Source organism: Adelges cooleyi, unplaced genomic scaffold (assembly GCF_023614345.1).
Source record: "Adelges cooleyi isolate 19-005CV unplaced genomic scaffold, UGA_ACOO_1.1 ACOO_flye_CR_arks_rails_tigmint_CR_PRNA_1, whole genome shotgun sequence".
NCBI lineage: Eukaryota > Metazoa > Arthropoda > Insecta > Hemiptera > Adelgidae > Adelges > Adelges cooleyi.
In genome coordinates, this window is record NW_026095751.1 from 3,896,427 (window position 1) to 3,910,297 (window position 13,871).

Consider the following 13,871-nt stretch of genomic DNA (forward strand, 5'->3'; position numbering starts at 1 on the left):
TTTTGTATAGGTTCCCCAGTTGTGAAATCGATCTTAATTCCGATTGTTGGGTTTCGGTATTAAATACTGGACCATGTATTTTTCTTAAGATTTTCCTTTCAAATCTACTTAGTTTTTCTTCATCACCTTTAGTTGTGGCCCACGTGGTACACGCATACGTCAGTATTGGTCTGATGTAGCTTACATAAAGTTTTTCTTTGACATTTTTTGATATCATTTTTTATTTAAATAGGGTCTCCATTGCGAAATAACATAGATTTGCTGCATTCAGCCTCACATTTATGTCTTCGTGCATAATATTTTTGTTGTTTAGAGTTACTCCAAGGTACTTAAATTCTTTAACTTGTTCGAATTCATTATTTTCTACTTTAAGGTTGAAGCTATCCTTTTATTATTATTATTAATATTAGTTTATTGTTATTTCTTCTTATTCGCTCTCCCCCACTTCTTTACGGTCCAGTAATGTTAAGAATGAGTCATAATTAAGGAACTATGTATAATATTGTAGAAAAATATAAAACTACCAGCTACTTGTTGCCTTTTGTATTAACTTATAAAATTTGCTTCATTTGCTCTATCTCCAATTATTTACGATTATCATAATTCTAAAACGCACACAACAGTATTAACACTTATTTGTTGTGTCCTAAAATTACGACTAAAAAACTTAAAAAACAAAATAACTTAGTACTCCCCCCCCCCTAGGGAGATGGGAAATGGGTATAAATTAAATCTGAGACTATTGACGTGTGGAGACATACCAAATAAATATTCCTAATAAATTTCAGTTTGATCTGACTCTTTTTCTCGAAATTATAGCCAGTAAAAATTCTAACTTTAAAACTCCTACATTTTTTTATTTGTTTTTATAAATTTTTGCTATGAAGAAGTAAACTTTTAGGATTATAATGTAAATGTCGTTAAAGTAATTGTATATTGTTTACAAAGTCAAATCAAACACTCTTTTTGGAGAAGCTAATTGCGCGTTTCAATGCTTTAGATACACAACGAAAGACCGGTGGTTCAAATATTTTCCTATAGGAGTTCGTACAGGTAATAAACAATAATGGGCAGCCCCATGCCATTGTCTGCGTTCGCAATCACGATACTTTTTCAAATAACGGCCATCACTTATCAAATAGGTACGAAAGTTCCTAAACTGACTGGGGGCGTTGTTTTTTTTATACCTGTGGTTTTTACGTTATCTTAGGTGTGTGTGTGTCATGTAAATGATAAGTCACTAGTTTAATACAATCAACGACAAGTTGAATAATAATAATAATCATATTTAATAGCGCATAATAAAGAAAGCGGATAAGCTGTCAGCTGTCTCCTAAACGTTAATTTACGGTCGATACGATATGGTGTAACAATATTGCAGGTGGAAGCCCGACTCTCAGAAAAAGCGTGAAATTGTAAAAATTTGCCATTTTTGAACGATAATATAATAAAAAATACTTGGCAAAAACTCAAAATTTTACCAACATTTTTTTAAAAAAAATAATAATCTAACAGAATATCTCAAAAAATATGGGAGTTCCAAATTAAATATTAAAAAAGTTGATATCACACATGCACGCACTACATAAGGTACAATTTTGTATTTAAGCGTTAAATGCGCACAATATAACACCTAACCACATCCAAAAGTCAAAATTTGAAAAAAATCAATAGCTGCTATAAAAATTGCCCGTTGTCGACCTTATTGAACACCTGTGCATTGGTACGCAGTACAAAAAATCATACTATTTAACTAAACATGATTCTAGTTAAATACGGGTTATCGTCATACACCTGTATTGAAAAATTGTCGGCGAGTAAGAAATATATTGTCGCCGACTATATGTATAAATATAATGTAAATAATTTTACTTTTGAAATTTCAATTCGTAATCAGGAATAACCAAAGAAATACTAATAGTGGTTTATATTCGGAGCCTTAAGCTTCACGCCCGTGGAGTGCTCAAAGATTGAATCTGTCTATCCGGAAAATTAATAAAAGTCCCTTTCTTCCTCTGAACTATTGTTCTGATGGAACTATTGTTCTTACGTCTCGTTGGATAGACTGAACATTACAAATTCATACCACCCCCTCTCATAGAAATAAATGATTAACTTCAACCGTTCGAGGACAGGACATAACCTATTTCTATTCCACTCTTTAATGCTCTCCCTTAACGTTTCCACATTTTTCACTCGCCACGATGATGAGCATTTGCCTGTGAATTCCCTCATCTGCTCTGGTGTCCTGCTAATTTCCAACTTCACCTGCCTCTCACCGTCACTCTTTCTTTCTATGAAATTAACCTTTTTGACCTTATTTCTATACTTTATTTTTCGGCAATACATTGTGTTCTTATATTTAGTTATGAGTCAGGCTTTGTGTTGTAGGTATACAATTAATCTTAAGTCATTTTTTTATTGTAAATATCGTTATCTTTTTTTATCTATTAATAAAATATGTACAATATTTTATCGATAAACAGTCGTACATTAGTAAATTATTAAAACTGTATAATGCCATCGCCCAATATTCGTTCTACACGTGGCCGTAAAATCAACAAGTAAAGCAAAAGAAATTAATAAATATTGCTTTAATTTAGTGTTATAATTTAAACACAGTGCAATATATTTGCACATTGTCAAATATATTAAATTGTACTGTTTTAGTTGACATATAAGCCCACCGATAGGACAAAAAAAAAATCACTTTACTCAGATATTTTAAAAAGCTAAAAGAATTCATATTTTTCTTACAAGTTCTATCGTTTAAATTACAAAAGTAAGTATTATTATGCTACAATAAATATTGTGAGTACACTTTTAATACATTTTTACTAATATAATTACCATAAATAAAATTAATAACACAGAAATAAAATAAAAACACAACATTGCAAATCAAAAAAAAATTTAAGCTTTGCATTGTAGGTAATAATTAAATAGTAACCGTGTCTAATATAACATACATTTATTTTTTTACAGTTAAAATGAAACTTCAATTAATCTTACTAACACTTGTTCTTGTAAACGTTTTGGCACTAAATGATTGTAATTATTTTATTTTCACACTTACCCACTAAATATAGTAGTTAAATATGTATAAAAAAAAACGGTTCATTATTGAATTTTTTCTTACAGATGAATATAAAAAGACGATGTTCATTACAAGTCAGGAAATATTTTTCATACAAATTAATTATTAAATTTTACTGTTTTTATACTAATGTTTTAAATTATTTATTACAGACTTACACATCGGTGCGGCTTTTACAGAAAGTAATACATATACATGAGACTATATTATATAATTTAGTAAATATAATATTTTATAAAAGTTTTGTTTTGTTGCGATACTTTACGCATTTGCAACTACCCTCCCTAAAGCGTCACCAAATTTTGAGAAAATTACAATATTAAATATTGAGGGCTTAATTTTTTACAGTGTCCTTATCTACTTAAGCTTAGTCTATAATTAAAATTTTTAGAAGCCCATCGTAAGAGGAAGTAGAGATATGAGGGTGAGAAAAACCGGGTGAATTGATTTATGTAAAGTTAGACTGATATTGCGGGTACGGGTGCATTAACCTTATATTATATTATGGTCTACCATTTAGCCTGTACACAATGGTGTACTCTTATTCTGAAGAATTTTATGTATATTATAATTTTATTTATTTTTAAGACTAAACCATATTTTTTTTAGACGCAATTGGATTGCTGACAGTAATTAAAAATTTTATTTTTAATAGAGATATACCAATGGGTAATTATAACTCTATAAAAAAATAAACTTTTAATAAAAAATAAAAACTTATATCAAAAACGAATTATTGTTTTGTGATGATAATTTCAGGGAAAATTGCTATGATGTTGTCTGTACCGGGTAATAATTTCTTTGAGTTTAATGCACATATTTCACATAGTGGTTTGATAACTAATAATTAAAAAATATTTTAATTTTAATTTTAGAATTAGCAGATCGTAACAGGATGCAACGTAACTCCTTTTATGCATTCACTATTGTTTATATATATCTTCACAAGAAAATGTGTTCAAACAAATAATATATTTTTTTTTTAATTATAGAAGCCATAGCGGACCAAATTTTTTTGCAAGATGAAATAACCCGGGTGACATGCAAGTATAATATTTTACATTTGTATTCGAACAATCGTTTGAATTAATAATTACTCAGTTTCAAAAAAAATAGAAAAAATATTAAATTCAAAATAATAAGTCAGTATGGATAATAATTAAAAATTTGATGATTATTGAAATTTAATTGATTTTGTTGTATAATATTTCATATTTATTAATTGGTCTTAGTACTCTTAGATAAAGACTGGCTGTTATAGATGAAATATAATAAAACTAGCATTTATTTATTTTATAATGATTTAAAATTTTTAATATTTGATTCAGTGGTCCCTGTGCCTCCAGTTGACCCAAACCGAGGTAATCAATCTAATTTTATGATAGACGTAAACAAACTTTTAGGTTAAGGTTATACATTAAACTTAATAAGCTATAAGAATATAATTTACTAAACATGTTTTATTTTAATTAATAACTCAACATTTTTTTTTCATTTTTATCCTTCAAAATAAAAATATTATTTATTGTTGATTAGTCACGAAACTTTTCTGTATGTATCTTTTAATTTAATTATTATTTTCACTAGTATTAAATGTAATATATTATTAACTTGATGACTACTACTATGAATATATAACAGTAAACTAGGTTATTAATTTAGGTCATTATCAAAATATAAGTTTAATTAAATTTCTGAATGTGTCAAGCCGTGGAATTTTCGCTTCTCATCGGCAATGTTGATTATAATTTTCATGAATTATAAAATTTTTGAGTGTCAAGTATAAAAAGATGAATTTCAAATTTTGAAGGAAGTTCCATGTTAAAAAAAAAAATATTACAGTTTTTGAAATTATTATTGCAAAGTCACTAACAACCCATTCAATCTTTTTTTTCTCATCAACTCTTAAACTCATTCATTTTTGCAGATTTTGGCATATACATCATGGGAGATATTGGAGAAGCTAGAAGATTTTTTATTAAACAGCTTATAAAACCTTTACTCATCGATGCACTTAGTAAATATTAATATAGTTTTGTACTGGGTTTGCTATTAACTAGTTGCACTTATGCCGTTTTATAAACTACTCCTTAAATAATTTTTTTTTCTACGTTTACGACGATATTTTCCATCCAATCAGATTTCTAAAACATTACTTTTTCATTTATAATTTGATAATAAAAATATTAAATTTTAATAATAATAATTAATAGAAGTAATATTAAATTATATTTATAAATAATATTTATTATAGATTCTTTCTCGTCATAGTATCTCGAAAATGTAGTTTTTATAATAATAATAAAAGTATAGAACTCGCACAACACAAAAACTATACTTGCTAGCCTGTTATCTTAATATATACTTGTTGAATAACAATATGATGAACCTAGTTTTCAATTTTTTTATTGTTCTTTAATAGTTGTCCGTGACGCTTTTTAATCCGTCGCTTAGGCGATGTGTTTTTATACCATCACATGGTACAAAACAATAATATTATAATTTACAACAAAAATATATTTATTTAAATTTTAACAATAGAAAAGCTTCCAATAAAATACTTTGTGAAGAAATGTAATATATGAACAATGGTTTCATACAGAATGCTTGACTGTGTACCCCCCAGTTAAATAGTTTTTGACTTAGAGAAATATATGGACACTGATAGCCTGTATATTGTAATAATTCGAATATTACTTTTCTTTGGTTATTATTATCATTTAGTGACCACGTTTAGCACAATAAAGAATAATAAATAATTACCTAGTAAATTAAATTTTTTTTAAGCAATTTTTTTTCGTTTGTATTTTTAGATGGAGGCGATCGAGCTTTCTACGATTTGACCGCGATGTGTCGTTTAATAGGAATATACAAAGATTTAAAATGTTCAAATTCTTTTATAAAAAATACTGAGGCTGACTATCATGGTAATTGTACCATAAAAAATTTTGAAAATAGTTATAACTATTACAAATTATTGGACGGCCAAATTTGGGAAATAGTGTTCAATGAGCACGATATATCAACACAGTTACTAATTGAAGAGGTTGTTGATTGGAAAATAGATTAGTAAACACAGCTAAAACATATTAAAAATTATATAGTACTTACTGTTTTTATTTTATGTCAATAAGATTTATAATATTGTACCACACAACTATCCATATTATCGATTATTTCAATGCATTATTTCATAATAAATAGTTTTGCTCATGATTATATGCATATTTAGTGTTTATGTGTTGTTATAAATTATGTATGATATTACAAATGTAAAACAAATGGCATTTGTTTCTCTTAAGTTTTATTGCATCCGATATATATCTGTTATAACTTGTATACATCCAACCAACTTACTGGCCATCCCATACAAATCACATTAAATTATCAGTAAAGAATCTGAAAGATCTATCAAGCGACAATTCGTTTGTGAAAAATGCAATGTGTTAGACAACTTGCTTATTGGTAGCGAATGACTTTTTACATAATTTGCACTCAAATTTCCTCACGACTCGCTACTATGGTTGTACTTCCAACAAACTGTTATCCTCTTCTTCTACCTCTATAAGAATCTAGTAGTAAAAATAATCATCAATTTCACACATTTGATACTATAATTGAATACTCTGCATCTGACAGTAATCATAATACATTTGGTGACATTTGGAATTTCTGTGCATCACTGTTAAAAGCATTAGAGTTTATAGCTAAAAATATTTGTATTTAGTGCTTTACTTTCCAAAATACAGAGTTTTCAAACCTTTAATACTCTTATTCAAATAAAAGCGCACTAAGCGGCCAAGATGGATTTGTGGAATAGGTAAGACAAAAAAAAATATGAGTAGATAAGAAGTTTAGGAATAACGCTATTAGCAGAAAAAATGAGAGGGAACAAGTTAACCAAGTTATCTGTAATAGAGAAGTAATTAAAAAAATAAGTGTAATCAATAAAAATTGTAAACAATTTTGTCCTGTATTATATTCGATAATCTAGTACAAGTCCATCATATAAATAATAACTGCTGTTAAAAAAAAAAAAATAGTATAAACACATTACTGTATTTAACCACGGCAGTTATATATATATATATATATACTATACGAATTAACTAAGTAGAAAAAAATAAAAATCCTAAACCCTCATAATTATTTAAAGTAGGTAATCAACTAGACAAAAACGGTTGGTATCATAATATTGCACTTATTATATGAAATCACAGACAACTAAATCGTGTATCTGATTATAGTAGATACAGGATTAATTGGGAAAAAACTGATTCGTCTACTTATTACACAATTTAAAAAAAAAAAAAAATACTTATGTTTTGCATATTGTTATTCATTTAAAGAGATTCACGCTTGATTGTTTAAATTATCCAATATTACATAATCTGCTTTGTGTAATTTTTAATTTTTTAGTTTATCGACTTGTAGCTCTGATTTTGTATAAAATAGTTTAATATTTTATGTTAAAATTAAGATATATTTTAATAATAATTAAAAATCATGAATTATAATACGTTATATTATGACTCAATCAAATCTCGTAAAAATTTAACTTTGTGCTACTGCTCCTATACTATTTTTAAAAAAACACAATTTTTAAAATGTCCATATAAGAATATTGTTAAATATGTAAATGTAACAGGCAACAGCCGACAGCTAGTGGCTATAAACGTTAGTAATATTTAACTAAGAAGTAATATATGTAAGTAAAATTTAATGTTTTCTCCACCACAACACCAGTATAAGATTTAGTTTTAGTTTTAATGTTAGAAACTCAGTTTTTCTTTAGAACACAGCACATTTTTACATTTTTCTTTAGATCCAATTTAAGGATCTATAAAAAGGTTTTTTTAGTTGCATTTCGTTTGTACATTGTCAATCCAGTAAAATAGAAGTATAATAGAGCTATGAAAGAATATAATCTATGAAGTATAAATAGTTAGTCTGAGATTGCTCTAATGGAAGTATATAATAATTAAATATTGTTTTATTTTTTGAGAATAAACGATTATAATTTAAATTATGGAGTACAAACACAATATCAACAGATTTTATGATTTTACTAATTATATAAAACAAAAACTGAACAAACATAATAAAATAATTAAAGCTGTATAATTATTCTTATTACAAATGGTCATAAAATCAGCGACTAATAAAGAAGTAATTTAAACAACGTCTAATTAAACGTATGTTAAAATATAAAGACACAACAATAATATATTTACATACTGTCTTGTATAATAAATTGAACAGTTTAGTTCGATATATAAGCCCATTAAAAAGTCGAACGAAAACCACTCCAACACAGATAGTTTAACAAGCTGATATTTGACTCAAGTTCTATTCTTTGAATTATTCAATTAAGTTATATTATTCGACATCAAACACAGTAAGTATGACATTAAGACATTTTAATTTTTTTTTTTTTTTTTTATCTTTATTTTTTGCAATAATATTTTAACCGCTAGGCCACTTTAATTAATGGTTTTGTATTGAAATCGTACCTATACAAAAAGTATTTCATGCATTAAAAAGTTTAAAAACGCTATCCCGTCCCTTTCAGTTCCAAGTAAAACTCTCAAACTTGAGGAGAATTGTTTTAAGTTACTACTCATACAGATACACGGTGAAAAATCAATCAAACAAGTTTACGCCCATGGTATTTTCTACATTCACTGTATATCTGTAGTACTATATCTATAAGATATTCCACTTTTGTAAGGAATTCAATTTATAATTTTTAATAAAGTTAAAGCTTGCCCAAATTTAAAAAAAATGCAAACACATACATTTTTAGGATGTTTTTCTTAGTAAATTTATTTTCATTTTTTGTGCCGCAAAAATTTCTTTTTAGGTGTTATCTATTTCTTATATAAAATCTCGCTGAAGTGGTTAACAATTTAACGCGTGGATCCATAAACAAAAACAAAGAAACAGTAAAATTTATAAACACATCATTGTAAAACAAAAACTTTCTCAGCTTTTTTACAGTTAAGATGAAACTTCAATGCATTTTAATATCGCTTGTCCTTGTCAAAGTTATGGCAATAACTACAAGTAATTATTTTATTCTTACACCCCACTTAAATGAGATAGTTAAAAATCTAAAAAAAACAATATTTGTTTTTTTCTTTCAGCGGACTATAAAATATCGGTTTACATTACAAGTGAGTATATATTTTTTTATAAAAAATAAAAATATATATTTTTGAATTAGATGGTTTTGTTACATAATATGTTTTAAAAATTTATTTCAGACTTACAGTTCGAATGGGCTTTTAATACAAGTAAGATACACCTATTTAATATGATTATACTAATATTAAATTGTTTTGTTATGTTTGTCTGAATTTATGATGATTTATAAATTAAAAACTATAGTTCCTATAATCTGTTTGGATTAAGAATGTACAGTTGTTATACAAACAACGTGTAGACACTTTATTTATGTGACCCAAATAATTTCTACGAAAATTAGAAGTTTATGTTATTTACTTTGAGCAAACTTGGCTATACCAAATAACTATTTAATCTAATAGGCTGAATGGTGTTAAGTTAAATGACCTCCTCTTAAAGTATATTCAAATATATTTTGATTTTCATTGACATTTTTTTAAAACTCCAACCGTTATTTGTTTATAGAAAAAAATCAATTGCAGACTGTAGTTAAAGATCTTGTTCTTGGAAATAAACCAATTGGTAATCATAATGATGATGTAATGATTATAAGAGATGTACAAATATGTTGTATTAAACATAAAATAGATATCTATTTTAATAATAATTAAACGCCATATCATTAATTAACTATTGTTGTACTATGTGAATTTCAGGAAAATTTCTATGATGTTAGCTGTACCAGGTAATCATTGGCTTTGCGTTTAATGGACATAGTTTCACATTGTTGTATGATGATCATTAATTATAAAAAATTTTCGTTTAAATTTTAGAATTAGCAACCACTTCAACTTTACGAGGTAACCACTTAAATATATAATAGATGTATATATGTGTGTATATGTATAATGATTTCTATCATAAAAAAATATGTACATATAAAAATAATTTTTTAATTTTAGAATGTGTAGTAGATGACCAGATTGATTTGCAAACAGAAATAACCCGTGTCACTTGTAAGTATAATGTTTAACATTTATCATCCGGTATTTGGTGAAATAATAGTACGGTGTACTCTGTGAATGAGTTAGGTTCCCAAAAATACATTTACCAAATATCGGAGAAAATTGTGATTGTTTGAAATTTGACTGTCCTGCCTTATTTGTAAGGAATAAAGAAAAACAGTATACATTTTGATTTTTTTACTAAATTAGCATAAGTGTTTATTAGTTATGATAAAATTATGTAGGCTATATTTAAAATTTCAATAAAAACCATACTACACCTAATGTACTCAACAAATGAATCAGACTTAACAAAAATATAGTTTTAAATTTACATTTAGATAGTAGCAATTAAATCATTTGTTATTATTTTTTCTTACACAGAATAGATTATTTTTTATACATTTTTTTTATTAAAATATTGATGGTCGTTTGGTAAATAATTCAAATCGTTGTAAAATATTTTACATTGGTTAATTGGCTTAAGTAATCTAAGTTTAAGAGTAAAAGTTATAAAATTAAATACAAAAAAAAAGTATTTTATTTATTTTAGAATTATTTGACATTTTATACTTTTGTTACAGATATCCCTGCGCCTCAAGTTGACCCAAACCATGGTAATCACTAGTTCGTTAGACGTACATAGCTCAATAGACTTAGATTATAAATACAACTTTTTATAATTTAACAGATGTTATTTAGCTTGATTTCTCTATCTCGCAAAAAAAAATATAATAGTCTAATTCATCTTCTTGGCTGATTCAATTTCCTAAATCATTTTCATGATGAGAAACCGTTGACGTTGGCAATATTATATATCGATTAAAGCATTTTAAACGTAATAGTGTACTTAAAATCTATCTCCTCTATATTCTTTCTGTAGGTCGGTAATAAAACCAGCCAAGTTATATGGGTCGGAATTTGGGACAGTATATAAAAAAATTGAACAGAGAAAAAGTGTAGCAGAGATGAGAATTTTAAGATAGATGAATGGAGTGACTAAGAAGGAAAGAATAAGAAATTAATACATAGGGAAGTCTAAGAATTGCATCAATTGTGGAGAAAATGAAAAAGAATAGGTTGAGACGGTTCAGTCATGTTATGAGATAAGATAAGGCAGAGGCGGTGAGAGCTGTTATGAATGTAGAGGGAAAAGAGGAAGAGGAAGACCAAAGGAAAGATGGATGGACGGAATACAGAGTGATATGAGGATAGCTGGGGTGTTTGAACGAGATGTAGAAGACCGAGCTCTATGGAGGTGTAGAACTAGGGTAGTCGACTTCATTTAGTTGGGAGTGTAAGGCGAAGATAAAGAAGAAGATATCATTAAAAATGTTATTAGATACCTAACGACCAATTCATTCAGTACACTTGAAATGTATTGCAATTACGTCACAAGCAAACAATTTAAATTTATTTCTACTTAACAACACGTAATGTATTTATTTTCGTAGAATGTCGCTATGATGTAATGGCAGATCTGGGAAAAGATAGAAGAAAAATCACTAGACAAGTCATAAAGTCTTTAATCCACGCTGCAATAAGTAAAATATATTAATACAAACTTGTCTTTGTTTTGCTTTTAATTATAATAATGCCGTTTTAAATACTACTTAAAAACATTTTCTTTTTAACAAAAATATTATCTTGCGCAATAATGAATAAAAAAATTTAAATAGTAATTTTTCATTAAAAAAAAAGGGTAAGTTAAGTTTAACAAATTAAAAATACAACTTTTTTTTTCAATTTATAAGATGAAGACGAATCAGCATTTGACGATTTTGCCAGCATGTGCCGTTTAATTGGACTGCTAAGAAATACGGTATTCTCGAAATCATTTACAACGACTGCTGAGGTTGACGGTTTTGGTACTTGCATCATAAAAGATTCGAAAAATGGCATTAGCCAATACAGAGTGTTCGACGGCGAAATTTGGGAAGTAGAAGTCGATCGAGTCGATGAATTAACACAATTACTTAGTGAACAGGTATCCTGTTGGTAATATGGATTAGCAAACACAGTGATAGTATACTTAGAAATTGTATAGTACCTACTGTTGTTGTTTTATGCCAATATAATATTTATATACCGTAGCTATGTCCAAATCTACCTATTGTTCACCAAACCAAATCAATGTATTTCATAATAAACAGTTTTTCTCAACGATTATAAACATAATATTTTTTGCTTTATACACTTTTTGATACCAAATCATAGAACATTGAACGGGTATAATTTTTTTTTTTTTATAAAAGTTCTTTAAATCTTAAATTTATATTTGTTGTAATATTTACATTTACAATGAAAACTTTGTAGTACAATCTTATTAAAAGTAAAAAGTTTAATTTTCTCTCCAGAACAATTTCAATTCTCTAACTTATAACAAGTGTGCACTAACCCATCGATTTATTTTAAAATAGTCCTCATTGAAAGTGGTACAATTCCTTTTACAAAATCTTTTAATCATTTATGAAATAGACAATATATTTATAAACAGGTTTATATATGTACATATTATATATATATATATATATATATAGGGTGATCCTATTTCCCAGTATTTGGTTTTTAAGTCTTTAAGTTAAAAGTAATATTTTAAAACGTATAGTATAAGTTGTGTAAAGCTTAAATCAAACACTTTTTTGGTTAAATAAACTATTTTATATATATATATATACATATATTTTGTATGGTGTTTTACGAGTAACACATTTTATCTTACTAGCTAATATAAATACAAATATACTATTATTTGTCTTTAAGGTTTAAAAAATTGATTATTTTATCAATTGTAATTATAATATAATATCCAGGTCTAACAGACACACGGGACAATGCCAGGGGCACTGATGCCCAATTAGTTGACATATTACCATCTTTGGACCGCGACCTAATTAATCTCAAGCCATTACCCAATATCTCGTATAACTTAACAATTTTATATTTTTTTTAACTTATCGGTACTCGTTTGTCCGTTCAACTCCGCCATTGCCTTGAATAACTGCAGAGAACGCTTTAGGATCCAGTTAGAGGTGTAATACATATGTACATAGATTTACTTATTTAATAAACCTGTTTGGGTTAGGTTTGGGTTGTACACTTGAGAGTTAATTTATTTAGAGGTACGATCGCCTGTTGAGCTCCTCGGGCAATATAGCAAATATATAAAGGAGACTTTAGGAATATTTATGTGTAGATACGGCTGAGCCATCCGTCCCGTCTCCGAGTCCACTCATTTAACCTTATCGACTGTCGTTTCGGCCTAGCCTAGCAAACTAGCCAAACAGACACGTTACAGTGTGTTACCAGTTTATGCACATCGGGGTTTTATGGTATCCAATACTCTTTCCATCTGTGATTTATATCTTAGCGCACGACATGACATGGAATGTGCCAGGCAGGGTTCCAGCAATGCCAGTGTATCTTTACAAGAACCAATTCAACCAGTTTTTCTAATCCACATATCTCTATTTCCTCTTGAGATAAGCTTTTGAAATTTGAAACATAGATTAAACTTAAGTAGCTAAGGACAATGTGAAAATTTGAGTCCTTAATAGTAAGTCTTTTCAAAAGGGAAGAATTTCAAAGTTTTCATTTCTGTTACTCGCTCACTCACTCATAATCATCATCAAAATAATAAAACA

The 13,871-nt window shown here is 27.5% G+C and overlaps 1 protein-coding gene and 2 long non-coding RNA genes across 4 annotated transcripts; all 3 read left to right on the top strand.

The window, feature by feature from the left end:
* Positions 1-2,659: 2,659 nt before the first annotated feature.
* LOC126833586 (uncharacterized) lies at positions 2,660-6,324 on the top strand. Of its 2 annotated transcripts, none has more exons than XM_050565014.1 (11): positions 2,660-2,782; positions 2,986-3,051; positions 3,142-3,171; positions 3,250-3,279; positions 3,707-3,766; positions 3,857-3,886; positions 3,973-3,999; positions 4,090-4,140; positions 4,426-4,458; positions 5,025-5,114; positions 5,911-6,323. In XM_050565014.1, exons 2-11 carry the CDS (start codon positions 2,991-2,993, stop codon positions 6,165-6,167), a joined length of 669 nt encoding a protein of 222 aa, XP_050420971.1. In that variant the 5' UTR covers positions 2,660-2,782; positions 2,986-2,990; the 3' UTR covers positions 6,168-6,323. The 2 variants fall into 2 exon arrangements, with proteins under 2 accessions (XP_050420971.1, XP_050420977.1); XM_050565020.1 differs by having other exon boundaries at positions 2,709-2,811; positions 5,911-6,324.
* Positions 6,325-8,417: 2,093 nt separating this feature from the next.
* LOC126836198 (uncharacterized) lies at positions 8,418-9,261 on the top strand. The gene is made up of 3 exons (XR_007685295.1): positions 8,418-8,495; positions 9,087-9,163; positions 9,244-9,261. It is a non-coding gene; the product is annotated as an uncharacterized LOC126836198 (long non-coding RNA).
* Positions 9,262-10,825: 1,564 nt separating this feature from the next.
* On the top strand, positions 10,826-12,147 carry LOC126836135 (uncharacterized). Its single transcript, XR_007685290.1, has 3 exons — positions 10,826-10,844; positions 11,682-11,771; positions 11,982-12,147. It is a non-coding gene; the product is annotated as an uncharacterized LOC126836135 (long non-coding RNA).
* Positions 12,148-13,871: the final 1,724 nt, after the last annotated feature.